This window comes from Eptatretus burgeri, chromosome 17 (assembly GCF_056783735.1).
Source record: "Eptatretus burgeri isolate ZD-2024b chromosome 17, Ebu_testis_v1, whole genome shotgun sequence".
In the NCBI taxonomy this organism is placed as follows: domain Eukaryota; kingdom Metazoa; phylum Chordata; class Myxini; order Myxiniformes; family Myxinidae; genus Eptatretus; species Eptatretus burgeri.
Window position 1 is genome coordinate 50,251,267 of NC_140977.1, and position 21,704 is coordinate 50,272,970.

At 42.1% G+C, this 21,704-nt stretch overlaps 1 protein-coding gene across 1 annotated transcript; it reads left to right on the plus strand.

Moving 5' to 3' along the window:
- The first annotated feature begins 4,672 nt into the window (after positions 1-4,672).
- Positions 4,673-21,367, plus strand: SHMT1 (serine hydroxymethyltransferase 1). Its single transcript, XM_085863052.1, has 12 exons — positions 4,673-4,938; positions 6,939-7,041; positions 12,026-12,171; positions 12,460-12,575; positions 12,669-12,829; positions 12,983-13,064; positions 14,192-14,404; positions 16,119-16,235; positions 16,372-16,494; positions 16,657-16,773; positions 17,133-17,243; positions 20,827-21,367. The coding sequence occupies exons 2-12, from the start codon at positions 6,961-6,963 to the stop codon at positions 20,997-20,999; spliced, it is 1,440 nt and encodes a 479-aa protein (XP_085719178.1). The 5' UTR covers positions 4,673-4,938; positions 6,939-6,960; the 3' UTR covers positions 21,000-21,367.
- The last annotated feature ends 337 nt before the right edge of the window (positions 21,368-21,704 follow it).

Below are 21,704 nucleotides of genomic sequence, written 5' to 3' on the forward strand. Positions count from 1 at the left end.
CGGTGACATCTTGGATGCTGCTGTCCTGTCTGTGTCTGTTTGTGGTGAGGATGTTGAGGTCGTGGAGAGATTCACTTACCTTGGCAGTGATATTCATGTCTCTGCGGGCTGCGAGTCAGAGGTCAATAGACGTCTGGGTCGGGCCTGGGGAGTCATGGATTCACTGGATCATGGGGTGTGGCGCTGCCGGTACCTGTGCGGGAGGACGAAAGTCCGAGTCTTCAGGTCCTTGGTACTTCCAGTCTTGCTCTATGGGTGCGAGACTTGGACTCTGACCAAGGATCTGAGACGGAGACTTAATTCCTTTGGTTCCAGGTGTCTTCGGAGAATCCTTGGCTATCGCTGGTCGGATTTTGTGTCCAACGAGCGGTTGCTGAGAGAGACTCGGATGAGATTTGTTACCTGCATGGTCCGTGAGCGTCAGTTGCGGCTGTATGGACATGTGGCTCATTTTCCTGATGCTGATCCTGCTCACCAGATTCTCTCAGCGAGGGAGTCTCATGAGTGGAGGAGGCCAGTGGGCCGACCACGTGCCTCATGGTTGCAGCAGGTTGACCATCATCTCAAGGAGATGGGGATGGGCCTGGCATCGGCCTGGGGGATGGCCAGACGGAGGCCCCTGGAGTACTGACAGAAAGTGGACGCAGCGACGCGCTGTTCTGGCACATGCTCCCATACCTGACCTGACCTGAGAGATTCCGATGAGAATCGTTCTACTGAGTAACCATGAAAAATTTCCGTTTGCCTCATAGCGTCACCAAATGACGTCATAATGTCTCAAGCTTGACATATCTAGAAAGCACTCATCGAGGTGTTCAATTTGAGGTACTACACGATATGGTTCCTAAAACTTGAAAATTTGACCTTGGGGTCAAATATGTTTGACCTCAGGCGCTAACCATGAAGGTCAAGGCCAATCACCACCAAAAATTAATCAGCTGAGCGCCAGACCATGAACTATATTCCCATGAAGTTTGAAGACGATCCGATCAAAATTACTCCAAAAAATAAGGGTTTCGTCGACTACCCTGATTTGCGACAAAGTGACCTTGACCTTCAAAATTTTGTGCACTGAAAGGGACCTCTACAGGCCTCTGATATGCGAAGTTACAAAAATTTCCATTGATAACTGTGCTCTGCAGAATTTTTTATACGTGATTACAGACAAACAAACAAACAAAAAAAAACAAAAAAAAAACATACAAACTGACTAACATATCTTGCAAAAACTTCGTTTTGGCAAGATAAAAAAACCAGGGAGTCTGGAACACTGACGCTAACCATTACATTGATGTGTTTCGACTTATGAGTAGTGTACAAGTAACGTGTGTCAACGATCGCGTAACGTGCCTACAACACGTTACTCATAGGTTAGAAATAAGTTTCGGGTACGCTAAACATTACCTCGACGTGTTTCGACTTATGATTAACTTACAAGTAACGTGTGTCAACGATCGCGTAACGTGCCTACAACTTATGGCCAGCATTATGCGGAACGTGTGAGCCATACGCTGGCATTCGTCGAAAAATTTCAAGCATGGAAAATTTGTCTAACACCTCGGCGTACTCCGACGTATGCCAGCGTACTACGACGTATGCCAGCGTGCTCTTAACGTATACAAAACTTACCCATAACGTATTCGACGTGTGCCAGCGTTTTAGCCAAATTTTGCATACGTCAGGCATTTGCTGGCTAAATCGTCAAGGTGTGACAGGGCATTTAGACACTGCATACACAACGTCTTGAGCAATGCTGCACACACTCTGCTTGATACTGTTGCCTTCTGCAATTCCCTCATGAAGATCATCCACATCACTGAACAGTAAATGCAGAAATAGATACAAGCTGTTTGGGAAAACTTGTGCAACATGTTCTTCATCGAGTCCTTGCCAACTGCTGGAATAACCTGGACTGTCTGTGAGATCTTTTTAGATTCTCAGTGCCACAGGTACCATTTCTTGATAGATATTTCCTTGATTAAACCCAACAGCACCAACATCTTCATCTTTTGTGGATTCCGAATCTGAGGATAAACCACCACGTTAATGACTTTTTGTCAATGCCTTTGACAGAATGAAGTTAGACCTTTCACCAGGGTACATTATTGGTGCTCTATTTGAAAGAGGTTTGACATATCCTGCCTTTGAACCGATCATTTTCTTAACCTTTTCGTAGACGGTTGTTATTCTAGACTGATAACTGTTACGAACAGGGATGTTTCTCTCAGCACACATGTCCTGGTATATGCACCACACATCCTCCATGTCATAAGTATTACCTCTTGAAAGCTCAATGTCCAAATCAGAGCACAACTTCGTCATGCACTCATCGAGATCTGGTTCAACTTCTTGAGGCATTCCTTTAGTGCGTTGTTCGAATGTCGCTAAACAGGCCAGATGCCATCAAGTCACTGACACTAGAGAGTCAGACTCTCTGTCAGACACTAGACAGTCAGAGAGAGTCAGTCAGACAGGCCTGGAACTGCTTCCTCCAACACGTGATGCTTTGGAGCTTCATGTGCAATGCGCCAACTACCAGGCCAAGATTTGGCTTCAGGCAGAGATAGAAACTATTGTTGTGACATTTCCCCCAGATGCTTGGAAGAAGGAGTATAAGGTTGTCTGAAAACTCAATGGACCAGGCTACCTCCTGTATCATTGTCCTGCCTCGAACTTGTGAGCTGCTCTTGCAAAATGACGTGAAACACTGCTGGATGCACCTGCTTCAAAAACAAAATGAAATCTACAAATGCCTGTGGCTGCAATTCTATTGACTGTTGTAATCCATCAGATTGAACACCTTCTGTCAAATACATATTGCATACACATCAAATTTTTGTTAAAAAATATATTCATTTGTTCTAATTTGATATTCTAATGCCATTTGTTTTTAATAATACTTCAAAAGATGCATCTGTATATATTAATTCTTGGCAATTTAAATAAATATTTTATAAAAGTAGTAGTAGTATTTTTTCCTGACTACTTTTCGGTATTATACTTGGGTGGACTTTATTATTATACTGGGGTGGACTTTGACCTACATAACCTACTTCTGAGATCAATATTCTGACCTAAAAATAGTACCAAACAGTTTGTCTCTTCCATACCTTTCTTTTGATATATCACATGACTATATTTGGATGACTTTGAAATTTGACCCTTTTTCGGGGCACAAAATGACCTTGAAATGACCTTTAAGGTCAAAATTTTTAGTGGCATCCACCCTAGTGTTTCTGTCTGACCTATGACTGATTGATTTAGCATGGGTACCGGCTATTAACATTCCATGCAGGAAAAAGTCACAATTTTGGTCCTTGGCTGGTCTACTATGGTGTCAGGAAGGACATCCGGTCATAAAATCATTTCCACAAGAAAGGGATAAAGGCTTTCAAATGGTGTGATGTTGTTTCCCTGAAGGGATGTGTCCTGGCGGCTTCAATCCAGCCATTTCGATCCCACTTCTGACACCATTTAATGTATCCCACATGCCCGGTATATTATGTTCCTGTGGTATTTTATGACGAGCACAAAAGACACTGACTCTTCTGATTGAGGTCTCAGTGTGCACTGTCTTTATTTGCCATTTCTGCTCAGTCAGCGGCATGCTCATGACAAACCAACACAGTACATGACAACTCCGTTCCACCGGATTTTATCTTTTTCCATGGAGGATTACTTTCTTAAAGACTTCATGCTGGTCCATTCAGCGACTTGGGGATACGAAACGCTCCGAAGCAACCGGTCAGTGTCATGATGAGGCCCATTTGCAATTTACTGGATTCCTCATTGGATGTGTTAAGAGGACTTCCCTCCAAGCAATCATCTTGCTTCGTCTCCAGCTCTCCCACATCTATCTATAATTTCAGCTATGTGTGTGTGTGTGTGTGTGTGTGTGTGTGTGTGTGTGTGTGTGTGTGTGTGTGTGTGTGTGTGTGTGTGTGTGTGTGTGTGTGTGTGTGTGTGTGTGTGTGTGTGTGTGACCACTGTTTCTCGACAACCGCTGGTCCAATCTCATTGAAACTTGCCAGGTATATTTCTGGGGCCCTGAGGATGTGCCTTTTCAAGGTTTGATATTAATCGGACAAGTGGTTCCCAAGTTATGGCCATTTATTTCCCAAACCAATGACAGGACATGGTGCTTTGACGTCACAATTCTTTTTTTCACGTTTGCAACGCACAGACGGGCACGTACTCGTATCTCCAACTGTAATAATGGAAACCTTTCATATTTCTTAGTTCTTCGATGAGTCTCGATTTCCTCATCGATTTTTTTTAAAAATGAAGATTGTGTGAAATCTCATTATCATCTGATCATCATCAATTCATCTCTATTGTATTTGTATTCTCTGAGATGCTGCATTGTCCAAATCTACGCGGTGTATAAGCGGGATATTTTTTTTTTAACTTGACGTTTAAAATCACTAAGAAGGTTTAAACAGTTTACGTAAATATTTTAATAATTAACAAGCTACTCGTGAAAAGTTGAACGTATGCGAAGGGATCATGGCATCACAATCCAACCGAACGTTTCACCGTCTTGACATCATCACGCCACGACGTAGCTCGTCTCTCATTGGTTTGCTGTTGAGGTATTTCTGAACCGATGGTTCGCCCCTTCTCGACTGCCGAGCGTTGAACCTTCCTGACGTAATGACGTAACTCGTCTCTCATTGGTTTGCTGTTGAGGTATTTCTGAGTCGGTGGTTTCACTCAACAGACTGCCGAGCGTTTTACCGTGCTGACGTAATGACGTACCTCGTCTCTCATTGGTTTGCTGTTGAGGCGTTTCTGAGTCGGTGGTTTCACTCAATGGACTGCTGAGCGTTTCACCGTGCTGACGTGATGACGTAACGTCGTAGCTCGTCTCAGTGTTCGCTGTTGCTGAGCCGGTGCTTTGCCCGCCTTGACTGGGCGAGGTTGTTGAAAACTTGAAAGGTAACGGTTTACATTATAAATGGAACTTTTGATGTATTTTGTAATTGCGATTGGGGTTTTTTGGTTATTACTTCAAACTTGCGTTTCGTTGGAGCTCATTCTTGTTTCCCACGATTTTTACTTATTCCTGCAAATTCCTGTGTTTTCTGTCGTGTTACCAAAGGCGTTTACGTCAAGTGGGGAATTTTTCTCGTCATTGGTTGGATTTGGTAACTATAACTTGATTTGGTTTGAAACTTTGAAGTGCACGTGGCCTGACCGGTCACGTGACATGACTGGGAGGATTGTTCTCTAATTATAAACCACAGTTTGCTCTGGGGAGGGAGGAGGTTATCGACGCTGCTGTGTAAAGTCCGTGTAAACCAAGTCATGGAGGATGTTAACTCCACAGAGCGATGGCGACAAAAACGTTTTCACGTTGAGAACGTTTTCCTTTCATTATGGAGATATTTTTCTTCTGTTTACCCTCTTTACTATAACAACACGAACACGGATTTTTTATTATTATGATGCAATCTTCAAAACTGCTACACATATCCATTCCACCTACTTACCCATTCCACCTACTAAACCCATTCCACCCACTAAACCCATTCCACCTACTTACCCCATTCCACCTACTTACCCCATTCCACCTACTTACCCCATTCCACCTACTTACCCCATTCCACGTACTAAACCCATTCCACCTACTTACCCCATTCCACCTACTTAACCCATTCCACCTACTTACCCCATTCCACGTACTAAACCAATTCCACCTACTAAACCCATTCCACATACTTACCCCATTCCACCTCCTTACCCCATTCCACGTACTAAACCAATTCCACCTACTAAACCCCTTCCACATACTTACCCCATTCCACCTACTTAATCCATTCCACCTACTTACCCCCATTCCACCGACTTACCCCATTCCACCTACTTAACCCATTCCACCTACTTACCCCATTCCACCTACTAAACCCATTCCACCTACTTACCCCATTCCACCTACTTAACCCATTCCACCTACTTACCCCATTCCACGTACTAAACCCATTCCACCTACTAACCCCATTCCACCTACTTAATCCATTCCACCTACTTACCCCATTCCACCTACTTACCCCATTCCACCGACTTACCCCATTCCACCGACTTACCCCATTCCACCGACTTACCCCATTCCACCGACTTACCCCATTCCACCGACTTACCCCATTCCACCGACTTACCCCATTCCACCGACTTACCCCATTCCACCGACTTACCCCATTCCACCGACTTACCCCATTCCACCGACTTACCCCATTCCACCGACTTACCCCATTCCACCGACTTACCCCATTCCACCGACTTACCCCATTCCACCGACTTACCCCATTCCACCTACTAAACCCATTCCACCTACTAAACCCATTCCACCTACTTACCCCATTCCACCTACTTACCCCATTCCACGTACTAAACCCATTCCACCTACTAAACCCATTCCACCTACTTACCCCATTCCACCTACTTACCCCATTCCACCTACTTACCCCATTCCACCTACTTACCCCATTCCACCTACTTACCCCATTCCACCTACTTACCCCATTCCACCTACTTACCCCATTCCACCTACTTACCCCATTCCACCTACTTACCCCATTCCACCTACTTACCCCATTCCACCTACTTACCCCATTCCACCGACTTACTCCATTCCGCCTATTTAACCCATTCCTTACTTACCCATTCGAATTACTCTTCCCTTTCTCCGCAACCTATGCCGCACACACGCACACATGCACACACGCACACATGCACACATGCACACACGCACACACGCACACACACACACACGCACACACACGCACACACACATTAGTGTTCAACCTTACTCTTTCCCTTTCCTTTGTCCACTTCAAATCACCACCCTCCTCCCGATTCATCACTGTCAACTTTTTCTCACTATTTTTCATTTTACCATCTTCTAAAATTAATTTTCTTTCACTTACCTCCCATGACAGGTCGTGACCTGCTTTTGTTTTCATGGAGAATCAGAGAGACAGTGCCATGTGGAGCAGACACGATACCATGCTGCAGCAGCCTTTGTCTGAGAATGACCCTGAGGTTGAGTGTTTTTTTTATTTTTTATATTCATAGTGAACGTAATTATTTTATTTTTTTATATTCATAGTGAATGTAATTATTTTATTTTTTTATATCCATAGTGAATGTAATTTATTTTTTATATTCATAGTGAACGTAATTATTTTATTTTTTATATTCATAGTGAATGTAATTATTTTATTTTTTTATATCCATAGTGAATGTAATTATTTATTTTTTATATTCATAGTGAACGTAATTATTTTATTTTTTATATTCATAGTGAATGTAATTATTTTATTTTTTATATTCGTCGTGAATGTAATTTTATTTTTTATATTCATAGTGAACGTAATTTTATTTTTTATATTCATAGTGAATGTAATCATTTTATTTTTTAGATTCGTAGTGAATGTAATTATTTTATTTTTTATATTTATAGTGAATGTAATTATTTTAATTTTTATATTCGTAGTGAACGTAATTATTTTATTTTTTTATATTCATAGTGAATGTAATTATTTTATTTTTTTTATATCCATAGTGAATGTAATTATTTATTTTTTATATTCATAGTGAACGTAATTATTTTATTTTTTATATTCATAGTGAATGTAATTATTTTATTTTTTATATTCGTCGTGAATGTAATTTTATTTTTTATATTCATAGTGAACGTAATTTTATTTTTTATATTCATAGTGAATGTAATCATTTTATTTTTTAGATTCGTAGTGAATGTAATTTTATTTTTTATATTTATAGTGAATGTAATTATTTTATTTTTTAGATTCGTAGTGAATGTAATTATTTTATTTTTTATATCCTTCGTGAATGTAATTATTTTAATTTTTATATTCGTAGTGAATGTAATTATTTTATTTTTTATATTAATAGTGAACGTAATTATTTTATTTTTTATATTCATAGTGAATGTAATTATTTTATTTTTTATATTCGTCGTGAATGTAATTTTATTTTTTATATTCATAGTGAACGTAATTTTATTTTTTATATTCATAGTGAATGTAATTTTATTTTTTAGATTCGTAGTGAATGTAATTTTATTTTTTATATTTATAGTGAATGTAATTATTTTATTTTTTAGATTCGTAGTGAATGTAATTATTTTATTTTTTATATCCTTCGTGAATGTAATTATTTTAATTTTTATATTCGTAGTGAATGTAATTATTTTATTTTTTATATTAATAGTGAACGTAATTATTTTATTTTTTATATCCATAGTGAATGTAATTATTTTATTTTTTATATTTGTAGTGAATGTAATTTTATTTTTTATATTCATAGTGAATGTAATTATTTTATTTTTTATATTCGTAATGAATGTAATTATTTTAATTTTTATATCCGTAGTGAATGTAATTATTTTATTTTTTATATTCATAGTGAATGTAATTCTTTTATTTTTTATATTCATCGTGAATGTAATTATTTTATTTTTTATATCCATTGTGAATGTAATTATTTTATTTTTTATATTCATAGTGAATGTAATTATTTTATTTTTTATATTCAGAGTGAATGTATTTTATTTTTTATATTCAGAGTGAATGTAATTTTATTTTTTATATCCATAGTGAATGTAATTTTATTTTTTATATTCAGAGTGAATGTAATTTTATTTTTTATATTCGTAGTGAATGTAATTATTTTATATTTTATAGTCAGAGTGAATGTAATTATTTTATTTTTTATATACATAGTGAATGCAATTATTTTCTTTTTTATATTCATAGTGAATGTAATTATTTTATTTTTTATATTTGTAGTGAATGTAATTTTATTTTTTATATTCATAGTGAATGTAATTATTTTATTTTTTTATATTCGTAATGAATGTAATTATTTTAATTTTTATATCCGTAGTGAATGTAATTATTTTATTTTTTATATTCATAGTGAATGTAATTCTTTTATTTTTTATATTCATCGTGAATGTAATTATTTTATTTTTTATATCCATTGTGAATGTAATTATTTTATTTTTTATATTCATAGTGAATGTAATTATTTTATTTTTTATATTCAGAGTGAATGTATTTTATTTTTTATATTCAGAGTGAATGTAATTTTATTTTTTATATCCATAGTGAATGTAATTTTATTTTTTATATTCAGAGTGAATGTAATTATTTTATATTTTATAGTCAGAGTGAATGTAATTATTTTATTTTTTATATACATAGTGAATGCAATTATTTTCTTTTTTATATTCATAGTGAATGTAATTATTATATTTTTATATTCATAGTGATTGTAATTTTATTTTTTATATTCATTGTGAATGTAATTATTTTATTTTTTATATTCATAGTGAATGTAATTTTTTAAAATTTTTTACCATGTTCATGGAAAGGCCTTGCAGGAAGTCATGGGCTACCTAAACATAGGGGCTGGGAGGGAGGGAGGGGTTAGGAGGCAGGGGAGGGAGGGAGGGAGGGGTTAGGAGGCAGGGGAGGGAAGGAGGGAGGGGTTAGGAGGCAGGGGAGGGAGGGAGGGAGGGGCTGGGAGGGAGGGAGGGGTTAGGAGGCAGGGGAGGGAGGGAGGGAGGGGCTGGGAGGGAGGGAGGGTTAGGAGGCAGGGGAGGGAGGGAGGGAGGGGCTGGGAGGGAGGGAGGGGTTAGGAGGCAGGGGAGGGAGGGAGGGGCTGGGAGGGAGGGAGGGGTTAGGAGGCAGGGGAGGGAGGGAGGGGCTGGGAGGGAGGGAGGGGTTAGGAGGGAGGGAGGGGTGAGGAGGCAGGGAAGGGTTAGAAAGGAGGGGTTAGGAGGCAGGGAAGGGTTAGGAGGGAGGGGGTAGGAGGCAGGGAAGGGTTAGAAGGGAGGGGTTAGGAGGCAGGGAAGGGTTAGGAGGGAGGGGTTAGGAGGCAGGGAAGGGTTAGGAGGGAGGGGTTAGGAGGCAGGGAAGGGTTAGGAGGGAGGGGTTAGGAGGCAGGGAAGGGTTAGGAGGGAGGGGTTAGGAGGCAGGGAAGGGTTAGGAGGGAGGGGTTAGGAGGCAGGGAAGGGTTAGGAGGGAGGGGTTAGGAGGCAGGGAAGGGTTAGGAGGGAGGGGTTAGGAGGCAGGGAAGGGTTAGGAGGGAGGGGTTAGGAGGCAGGGAAGGGTTAGGAGGGAGGGGTTAGGAGGCAGGGAAGGGTTAGGAGGGAGGGGTTAGGAGGCAGGGAAGGGTTAGGAGGGAGGGGTTAGGAGGCAGGGAAGGGTTAGGAGGGAGGGGTTAGGAGGCAGGGAAGGGTTAGGAGGCAGGGAAGGGTTAGGAGGGAGGGGTTAGGAGGCAGGGAAGGGTTAGGAGGCAGGGAGGGGTTAGGGGGCTGGGAGGGAGGGAGGGGTTAGGGGCTGGGAGGGAGGGAGGGGTTAGGGGGCTGGGAGGAGGGAGGGGTTAGGGGCTGGGAGGGAGGGAGGGGTTAGGGGGCTGGGAGGGAGGGAGGGGTTAGGGGGTTGGGGGGGAGGAGAGGGGAGGAGGGCAAAATAGCACCACATACAAACAGTTACAAGAAAAAGTATGAAAGTTTCAAGAAACTTCAGGAGAATTATCATGTTTCACTCCAATCCAATCAAGTGTTATTATTGGGCAATGATCATGCCGTTTAGCTTTATGGTACCATCTGCACTCCTAACCTCGCTTTAAGATCCTTGTTCTGAGGATTTCAATGCCAGCTTGTAGCCATCACACAATGTGTGTGCTGCATTGTGGAGTCCAGATGGTAGCCATCTATGATTTTTGTGTCCTGTACATACCTTGAATCGATCAAAAGCAGTTGGGCCTTCTGCTCCATGAAACACTGGCCCTCTTATGAAGTTGTGCAATACATGGAGGAATCAAGTTGAACGATACACGAGTTTGAAATTGGAGAATCACTGACCTCGTCTTTCACCATCGTATTGTTGTCTCGATTTAAAGAGATTGTACTGTTGTGCCGAAGTATCAATGACGTCTCATTGGATGGAAAAGTTAGTTGCTCTGACGAGTAAAATTGCCCAAAGCAAACTTTCCCTCGATAAAGGTGAAAGGTTTTTCTGCTACGTCCTGGCACTGTTTGCTGAAGTCGCCATATCTGACAAAGCCATGCTGGCAGTGCAGTTCACACTATGTGCTACTGATGGTATCTCTTGGGCTTGAAGTTTGTTTCAATAAGTCATCTATCATGCAAATACATATAATAGGCTAATACTACCGGTCTGTCTGTCTGTAAAAATTAAGGAAAAATTCTTCCAAATTAATCCAAACCTGCAGGAAAATTATGATAATCAGCCGAAATTGAACCGGGCGGTGTATAGGCAACAGACCACTGCCTCAATCTTTTTTTTTTAACTTTATATTTTTCCTTTTTTTTAAATTTTATTTTTTCCTCCCTTTCCCTTGCTGTTAAGAAATATATAACATTGTGATATGTTTTTTTTGCCGCCATCTTCTGTTAATTTTCTGTAATTATGCATCCATACAGGAAGTCTGTAAACAAGTGGTGTTTTCATAAAAGTAAATAAATGAACAACTCCAAGGGCACTCGGTATAGCGCATTCCTCCGCCACATAATACCTGATCCATGAGAACATATCGGGTCCAATACATTTTTTAAATACATCATGCTATACAGTACGATATCGCGTTTGGCCCAATCTCTCAATGGTGAAGAATCAATTAAAAAAATTGCAATAGTCTGATCCGGATCCGGATCTTCACCAAAATCTAATCGGTTCGTTCTTGTCACACACCCAACATGTCCACAAAATTTCATCCGGATTCGTCCACAACTTTTTTGAGATATCATGTACACAGACAGACAGAAAGAAGTGAAGACATAACCTCTTTCACCTTTGGTGGTGGAGGTAAATATCCTTTGCAAATATTCCAAATGAACAGTTTGAACAAAACCATTTACACACACACACAGTCCATGCCTAATGGAAGTAATAAAAAAATTGTATATGTAATCTTTAATCCTGTACCTGATGTCATCACAGGCTCCTGTCTTTGATTCATGTGTCATCAGGTTTACGAGATTATCCGCAAGGAGGGAAGGAGGCAGCGCTGTGGTCTTGAACTCATCGCGTCGGAAAATTTTACCAGCCTTGCCGTGCTTGAATCCTTAGGCTCGTGTCTACAGAACAAGTACTCGGAAGGGTACCCCGGCGCTCGGTGAGCTGTGTACCCTCGTCGCTCATTCTACCGCTTGTGGTGTTGCCTGCTTTGATGTGTATGTGGTGGAATGACGGAATTGCTTCATCACTGAATGATAGCTGTGTCACTGGTGGAAATCTTCCACCGCACATCCGTCATCATCGATTTAAATATTCTGCTCACACAACTGATAATTTCATTTTTACCTTGCTCTTCTCTCTTTCCTCCATCTCTGTCTTTATTTGTTTGTTTATTTATTTATAATTTTGTTTCTCCAATCACCTTGAACACTGTATTGTCCTGCAGGTATTATGGTGGCACAGTGTTTGTGGACGAATTGGAGAGGTTGTGCCAGAAACGTGCTCTTGACCTCTACGGACTGAAGGAGGAAGAGTGGGGTGTCAACGTGCAGCCTTACTCGGGTAATAAGCCACTGGGACACCAGGTTCTCTTCGACAATAAAACCTTGAAGCTTGGGTGACGCGAGCTGGACAGTGGGTGTTTCTCATTCACAGGGAGCCCGGCTAACTTTGCAGTGTACACGGCATTGGCCGAGCCCCATGGCCGCATCATGGGCCTAGACCTTCCCGATGGTGGCCACCTCAGCCACGGCTTTATGACCGATAAGAAGCGAGTCTCCGCCACGTCCATCTTTTTCGAGTCGATGCCGTACAAAGTGAGCGGGTTTGGTGTTAAGACTGCACGATTCGCTCACTTTTGAGCTGTATAGGTTGATGTGTTTGCAGATTGCAGAGCAAAGACAGGACACGGCACAAAGCGTGCACGTCGGGAATGCCGGAGCTCTGATTTCTTCTCTGTGCGTATGCAGGTACTTCCCGAGAGTGGTCTGATTGATTACGATCAGCTGCAGAAGAATGCCAGGCTCTTCCACCCGAAGATCATTGTCGCCGGTGAGCTTTGGATTTTTCTTTCCAAGACATTTCGTCATGATACGTCGAGCGTGAACCGAGCATCCGTCAGCACGGGATCATTATTATGGGCTCCGTTTTCCTCGATCATATTTTCAGATAATCTTTGTAACACGGCTGCCACGGTTCATTGTTGATTATGTTTTGTCTTGCTATCTCGTATGACGGTGTTCAAAGGAATATTTTGGCACCACGTGACCTTTTAAAGTCATGTATTCTGCAATAAGGGTTTAAATATCTGGGACGGAATTGGCATTGAGGCTGAGATTTTGGCTTTTAAATGAGGACGATGCTGGATCTGAATATAGCTCAGGTGTTTGGCCTGTTCCATTCCTACCTGTGATCTCTCTCTCTGCCCAGGTTAATGTTCCTCATGCACACATCTCTAACCTGCAGGTTATCATCTTCCTCTCTCTCTCTCTCTCTCTCTCTCTCTCTCTGTCTCTCTGTCTCTCTGTCTCTCTGTCTCTCTGTCTCTCTGTCTCTCTGTCTCTCTGTCTCTCTGTCTCTCTGTCTCTCTGTCTGTCTGTCTGTCTGTCTGTCTGTCTCTCTCTCTCTCTCTCTCTCTCTCTCTCTCACTCTCTCTCACTCTCTCTCAGTCTCTCTCACTGTCTCACTCTCTCTCTCACTGTCTCTCACTGTCTCTCACTGTCTCTCACTGTCTCTCACTGTCTCTCTCAGTCTCTCTCAGTCTCTCTCAGTCTCTCTCAGTCTCTCTCAGTCTCTCTCAGTCTCTCTCAGTCTCTCTCAGTCTCTCTCAGTCTCTCTCAGTCTCTCTCAGTCTCTCTCTCAGTCTGTCTCTCAGTCTGTCTCTCAGTCTGTCTCTCAGTCTCTCTCTCAGTCTCTCTCTCAGTCTCTCTCTCAGTCTCTCTCTCTCTCTCTCTCTCTCTCTCTCTCTCTCTCTCTCTCTCTCTACCTTATTGTGTCCGGTTGTTTTCCTACCATCTCATTTGTCAGTATATTCAGCTCTCCATCATCTTGTTCTTCCCTAAGCTAAGATTGCATATGAAAAAAGCACTTTGGTACAAATGTATATCTGGCTATTCGAAGTTCACATGGAGGGTGAATAAGCTCCATTGTGTTTGTTTCCCCCCCTCCACTGAGACAAGGTGTGAGCTGTTATTCCCGCAACCTCGATTATGAGCGTATGCGTGCCATTGCCGATGAGAATTCGGCGTACCTTATGGCGGACATGGCGCATGTGAGCGGCTTGGTGGCGGCGGATGTGATTCCTTCCCCGTTTCTACACTGTCACATCGTCACGACGACGACTCACAAAACTCTCAGGGGTTGTCGTGCCGGGATTATCTTTTATCGCAAAGGTAATGAACGAGAGATGGTTGGCTTTAACAACCTGATGATGATGCTTGTATACAGTGCATAAAATGGCCAGAAACGTACTGATGGTGTTGTTCTAATTGGATAATATTATTATTAGGAGTGGGGGAGTTTTGATCAGGCGAGCTATGAGCGTCACCCACGATAGGCCGGATGGGTGAAATATTTTACAGGAGGATAATTATTCGTCGATTCTTTTCCCAAAATACTAGCATTCAATTCCGAGTCGTGTTTACGCTTGTCGGGTCACCGCATTGCGTAACGTAGCAGTCCTAAAGGAAACCTGTAACGGTGAGTCACACAACTCGGTTTCAACAAATATCGCTGCCGCTGAGGATTTGATCATGTTCATTGTGTTGAAGGAAATGGCGGCTAGCAAATGCTTTTGGTTTTATTGTGTGCCCGAGTTAACGCCGCATAACATTGGAACAACTTGTAACCAAGCAAGAGCTTGAATGCGCCGTTGTTATTGAGATCCAGAGGTCATCTGTAATGTGTTCCTTTGGCATTTGACAAATCTTGTAGATGTGTAAGATGATATGAAATTATAAGCAACACCAATCGTGATATTTGTGGTAATCCCCACCACCCACCCCTCCCCCATCCACACGCCGTCCCCCATCCGCACTCAGTTCCCCAAGGCCTCACATTGCCACCGAGGATTTGAAAACCGGAACTGTCATCAGCTCATTGAATCTGTTTTCCAGATGGATAACGCCAAACAAACACTGGCCGATCATTGTTTTTAACGCTGCATACATGAAGCGAAAAGCAAGGTTGAGCAGTTGGTTCACTTTGTCTGTCCGTCTCCAAGTGTCAGTTTATCATCGATGACGACCTTATTTCAATTTAATGCTATACAGTACTAACAGGGTTACCCAGGTGGGATATGGGATATGGGGGGGGGAGGGATAGGGATGCCCTTCTGGGTGAGCTTTGGGACGTCTTGGACATTGAAAAGCTATGGGGTTATTGGCCTCATGGTGGTTACCTAATTTTTCCTGCAGGCCTGTGGCAGCACTGCCTGACCTCACATCCCAATATACACCTCATCGCAGCCTTGGACGGTCTCAAAACAGACGTCAATGCCAACGTGCTGTAGCTTAAAACCTTTCCCAGATTCTGAAATGCCTATACCGAAACTTTGGGCCTCTAGGTACTACAGTTCGGCTGTAAAAGAACAGCACACACACACGCACACACACACACACACACACACACACACACACACACACACACACATTTTTGTAGATTTTGAATGCATCAGAAAACGAACCTGCAGCTTATAGCAGTACTTTGGCTCTGAATCATGCATGCACAGAGAAGAGTGAGATAATAATTTTTTACCCTGCCTGTCTGTCAGTGAAACAAAATTGAGAATCGTACCAAACTGTTTTTAAGGATGTCATAAAGGACACAAACAACAGGAACAAATAACTAATGTTTTGGTACCTTCAAAACTCTTCCATTTAGCCATACTTGGACCAAAATATTGTGGCATTTTACAACATCTTGACCAATCAAATTTGCTGCTTGCACACTCCGTCCATGCATTGCACTTGCATCGTAGTGATGGTAATCCATCCATCCTCAAGGTTGTTTTTGTTTGATGTTTATGCAGAACTTATTCAATCAATGACCTGCTTTTTGGTTTGAAAGAGTAAATAAAAGGAAACGTTAACAGGTGTTTGTAATTAGGTGTACGCAGCATTGATTCCAAGAGTGGGAAGGAGGTTATGTACAACCTGGAGAATCCAATCAATCAGGCTGTATTTCCTGGACTGCAGGGTGGACCACATAACCACGCCATTGCAGGTATGCTTACTACTACTACTACTACTACTACTACTACTACTACTGCACAAGCATACGGCGATACACTACCCACTCGTCTCTGTGACTGAATGCCCGTAAAGCCTACAGAATGCATTTATTTAATTTGTTTTTGCAGGAGTGGCGGTGGCACTTAAGCAGGCCAGAACACCTGAATTCAAGATGTACCAACAACAAGTTGTCGTCAACTGCCGTGTGCTCTGCCAGGTCCTGTCCGAACACGGCTACGATATAGTTACCGGTATGAGAGTCGATGGGTGTCTAAACATCGTACATGCCGCTGAGTTTTTTTTTTAAGAAAACGACTCCTTAAGAGATGGATTTTCTTCTCTTTGAGTCATTTGTCCCCTCCCTGTAATGGCTTGTGAACGTTTCAAATGTCAGATTTAATCTTGTTGTTCAGGTGGTTCGGACAACCACCTCCTCCTTGTCAACCTCAAGAAACAGGGTACTGACGGAGGGAGAGCGGAAAAAGTTCTGGAACTCTGCGGCATTGCCTGCAATAAGAACACCTGCCCAGGTAATCTTTCGCACACCCAACCCATTGTATCATCTCTTTTGATGCCTGTTTGCCAAACTACTGTGATGCAATGGATTTTATCAACTCAAGGTTGGCAGAGTATTTACCGTAGCGGATGTTGTGCTGCTGATGATTTGAGCAATTAGTCTTTTGTCGGTGCAAAAGGTGTTTTGCTTTGACGACGGGCTAACTTTCAAAAACGGTCAGCACCGCGTTTGCCACAGTGCTTCGCATCCTCTTTATCAACTTTTTGACACGAAGATCATTGTTTATTTTCTCTGCCAACATGAATCTTAACAGAGGCCTTCACAGAGAATACATTAGATTATGTTGTATCTAATGCAGTGCTGCCTCTGCAGGTGATAAGAGTGCTCTGCGGCCGAGCGGCCTGCGCTTTGGCACACCAGCTCTAACATCCCGCGGCCTGCTCGAGGATGACTTCCGACAGGTTGGACTTTTCATCCACAAAGGTGAGCAAACCCCTTATTTATGTCTTTTCTGTGTTCTTTACCGAGTTACCTTCATAATGCCTAACTTGATCCTCATCACCAGTTTATCCCATCTGCCTCTGGCTACCTTATCCATCCTCTTGACCCTGGTACACTCAATCCTGTGGTGAGGTGGTTACAGTCAAGCAGTTTGCTTCCTCAACATAGAAGGCTAACCCCACAGAGGGCAACTTTACGTCACTCCATAAGGCTCGCAACAAGGGTGTGTCTCCTCGGGCAAGCAAGAATTCGTAAAACGGGGAAGGACAAGACAAGGCACCACCATCAGTTTGAGGAAGGAGATCAATTGGAGAGTTTGGCCTTCAGATTAGTGAGACAAATTCTTGCTGACTAATCTTACTAATCTGAAGGCCAAACTCTCCAATTGATCTCCTTCCTCAAACTGATGGTGGTGCCTTGTCTTGCCCGTCCCTGTTTTACGTTACTGCACCACCTTCCCTCTACCCCCTCCCAACTCGACTCAAAACGAGGAAGAATGTCTCAATTCCTAGTCTGCCTCATAATATCGTGCACCCAACTCATTCAACTGTCCCCACCTTTTCCCCCTCTTACCTCCTTTTACTCTCTGGCTTATTGACTGTCTTTCACAACCCACAATCTTTCACAACCCAACTTTTCACTCTGCAGCAGATCTGGATAAAATGACAAGCTGGTCCAACACGTGGAACATGTCTTTCAACCTTGACAAATCTCACACTCTCACTATGTCTCTCTGAAAGGACCATCTAGAACCCCCCCCCCCCCAATCTACTTTATCAACAATCCTCTTGAAGAAGTCCTTTCATTCAAGCTTCTGGGTCTCACTATCTGCCATGATCTTTCCTGGGAAAGCCACATTTCCAACCTGGCCTCCAAAGCCAGTCGCCGATTGGGAATCCTCCATCATGCAAAGTCCTTCCTCGACCCACCTGAGCTCCTGACCACATACAAAGCTATCGTCAGCAGCCTGATGGAGTTCTGCTCTCCCCTCTGGGCTGGTTCTCCCACCTTTCACCTTTCTCGGCTTCACGCTGTGGAAACCAAGGCATTTGGGGTCATTGGTATCTCCCGCGATGAGGCAGAGTCTTTGTCTCTTACTCTCTCAGCACAGGCAGGTCGGTGGGCTTTCTGTCTTCTCCCGTCTCCTCTCCGGCCTCGCCTCCCCCCCTTGCTCTGGCTGATATATGTTCCCCCCATATTTCTGCGGGGTCCTCAAGGTCCACCAGCAACCCTCTTCTGGTAAAACTACCAAAATCAAGAATCACTGCTCACCTTCACTCTTTCATTCCTTCTCTTTTTCCCGCCTTTGGAAGAAACTCACACGCACTGTGCAATCCCACTCTTCCCTCCGGGTCTTCAAAACAACTGTTCACCATAATCTCATATCTTCCCCCATCCAAAATCACAATCTTTTCTACCCCCGTTAATCTACCCCAAACTCACCTCGTTCAAATTCCCTGCTTTCCTTCCTGAAAGTCCCTGTAGTGTTCATCTTGTTTACCTTGTGTACCCCGCCCATCTCTCTCTTCCACAGATCTCCTCATGTCTCTGTTCCCCACTGTTTTTCCTTTCTCTCTCTCTCTCTTGCCCCTCTCGTCTCCTGCTCCCCTTGTGTGTTTCTGTGTGTTGGCTCTCATACGAGTCTCGACATTGTATACAAAAAAAAACAAGCAGGTAGAGAAAGTTCTGCAGAGCCGCAACACTTCACCGGCAATGGGCTTTTTGGTGTTACCTTGTAACCACCAAGGTCATGGAAATTGTTCTCATGGATGACCGTCTTTCATCATTCCCAGCCATCCAATATTCGACCTTTATGTCTGCTCACCAGGCCATTCCATCCAATGGCATCTGTCCAGAGCCCCTCTAATAATTTCAAGTTGGCTTCCACAATGCCAACAGTGTTCCCTTTAATGACAGACTTTCTTTCATGCACAGCATTGTATAGCACAGCAATCTGATTGGTTTTCGATCCTGTGTTTATTCGAGGACTTGTTCTCTTCGGATGGCCTTTTCAAATGAAAGGTCCAACGTCAAAAATGACTTCCTGGTTCAGAAGAGTAAGTGGAATATCACTGCATACATTTGACAAATGTTCTTTCTTATCATTGGCCTGTATCACAAAGGAATGGTGAGCACTAAGTAGACCAGAGAACCGGGACCTCTGTTGGCAATCACACCACTGCACTGCAGTAGAATTGTACAGTAATATAAAATACCGTGGGTTTTGAGCAATCGCCGGCAACCTCTTTTTGTACCGATTTAGTTATTGTGGTTTAATGTCGAGCAATCATGGTTTTTGAGATGACTTGTGACGATGACCTCCCACCATGAGCCTTTTCTTGTTTCTCGCACACCATTCATAGACTCTGAAGCGTAAAATGATGGAGAAATTGATTATTTAATTTGATTTATTTGTTGGTTTCGAAATTGCAGGTTGAATAGATAGATTACAAAGGCTCATGGTGATTTATAAAAAAAATAAAAAACTCGAAAGATTACAAAGGGCAACTATTTAAGAAATTACTAAAATAGGGGAGGAATGGTGGGGGCCTTGGAGCTCGTAGGATGGCCTGGAGGTACGCACACTCGCCTCTAAGTCGTATAGATTGGGTTCAACTACCGACCCAGCTATAAACTGTCATCCTGGTGTTTCACAGGCAGGGTGATTCATCAATGTGTGTGCCGTCCCTCGGATAGACATTACACTGGGTGTCCATCTTCCAGTCTGAGTTGGTGGCCATTAAAGATCCCACGGTGTCCTTTGTGAAGAGGAGGCGAGCTGTCGCCAGCGCCATGAACAAATTACAAATTCCTGCCCAAACTAATGCTGAGAAGGCAATGGCAAACCTCCCATTATTACCTTTGCCCAGGAAGCCGATTCGGAGACACTGACAATTGGTTCATTTCCATCTGTCTGTCTATTATCAGTTTATGATCGAAGAACAGCTTATTTAAATAAAATGTTGTATTTTGAACACCAATTGGAACATGACTATGAAGACGAGTCTTTTGTTTTACCGTACTTTGCCTCTGAATTCGTCCAGATGCACAGAGAGGAGTGAGATAAATTGAATTATATACTTGAAGACTGTCGTACACAAATCGTATGTCATAATACTTCCAAGAACCACCAGTTTTGCTGTACGTACTTCAATTTAAATAAAGGTTCGATCGGGTGGTGTATAAGGGTGCTCTTTGGGACTGCTTGTGGACTACTTCAATAGCACTAAAGCTTTGGATTTTTCTTTTTTTACTGTAGTTAAAATCATTATTTTATTAAAAATGAAGTAACACTATGAGGTATCATGTTCTATGAACTCTGTAGTTTCAATTGTGATGTGTTTATTTTTGGCTGTTGCCCACCTTACTCTATATTTTCTCGAAGGCCAGGAACCTAACCCCCTTATTCCCATAGGAAATTGGTTTTTGAACGATCACAGTTTTGAATATCGTGGCATTTTTCCAGGGACGTAACCCCCATGATATAAGGGTTTACTGTACTCAAATCTGACATACTGTGTTATTAATCCCGTTTCCTTGTCTGTTTGTCCCATTATGGCTTCAGGAATTCAGCTGACATTACAAATCCAGAAGCAAGGTAATGACAAAGAGGTCCTGCACGAATTTCGCAAGAGGCTGTTACAGGACGAGGCCTGGCATGAGCCAACAGCGAGTCTTTGTGCTGAAGTGGAGGCTTTTGCCAAAAATTTCCCGTTGCCTGGGATACCTGAACTCTGATTCTCATGTACTTTGACCTTTTTATGAGTCTGTAGTTTGGATTTTTAAAGCTCGATGCTCATGATGATTACGGTTTTCGAGATTGAAATACTGCGCAGTTGCAGGACCCGCTACATGCCAAAGTCTGAAATTCCAGGAGCGATCCAAGTCAAATTGGATATGGTATCTCAGTACCTTTTAATGATGAAATAGACAACTAACTGCCTGATATATCTGATTTTAAATAAGCTGTTAGTTGTTAAATCCAAATATAAAATTGTTGCCATGGAAACAGCAATTTCGAAAATGTGCTTTATCAAGCGTTTTACATGATTGATTGTTATGCACAACAAATTTTGTTGATAAATATTGTAACTGCAATCCAATAATTGTTTTACATGTTTTTGATGGCCTTGACATTGACTAAGTTTGACCAACTTTTACATAAACGTATCAATAAGCTGTGTAAGTTTAAATTTAATATCTTGAAAACTTTTTGAGATATAGCATTAATATGATCATAAAAAGTCCCGTTTGCTGTTAATGTGGTGAAATTGTCATAGAAAACGGCTAAATTGATCGTTCTTACTTTTGGTGAACCAATTCAGTGATGCAATTTGCAAACCTTGGTCAAATATCAAGTACATCGGATGAAAATTGAAGATTTAAAAAATTGGACCCGGAGGTCCAAATTATTGACCTTGACAGCTTGAGAAAATGGCTGAC

Excerpts from the sequence above, each read along its gene's own strand:
- SHMT1 (XM_085863052.1), top strand. The coding sequence starts at position 6,961 with ATGGAGAATCAGAGAGACAGTGCCATGTGGAGCAGACACGATACCATG. Across the intron at positions 13,065-14,191 it reads CCCGAAGATCATTGTCGCCG|GTGTGAGCTGTTATTCCCGC; the intron begins GTGAGCTTTGGA and ends CACTGAGACAAG. Across the intron at positions 14,405-16,118 it reads GATTATCTTTTATCGCAAAG|GTGTACGCAGCATTGATTCC; the intron begins GTAATGAACGAG and ends GTTTGTAATTAG.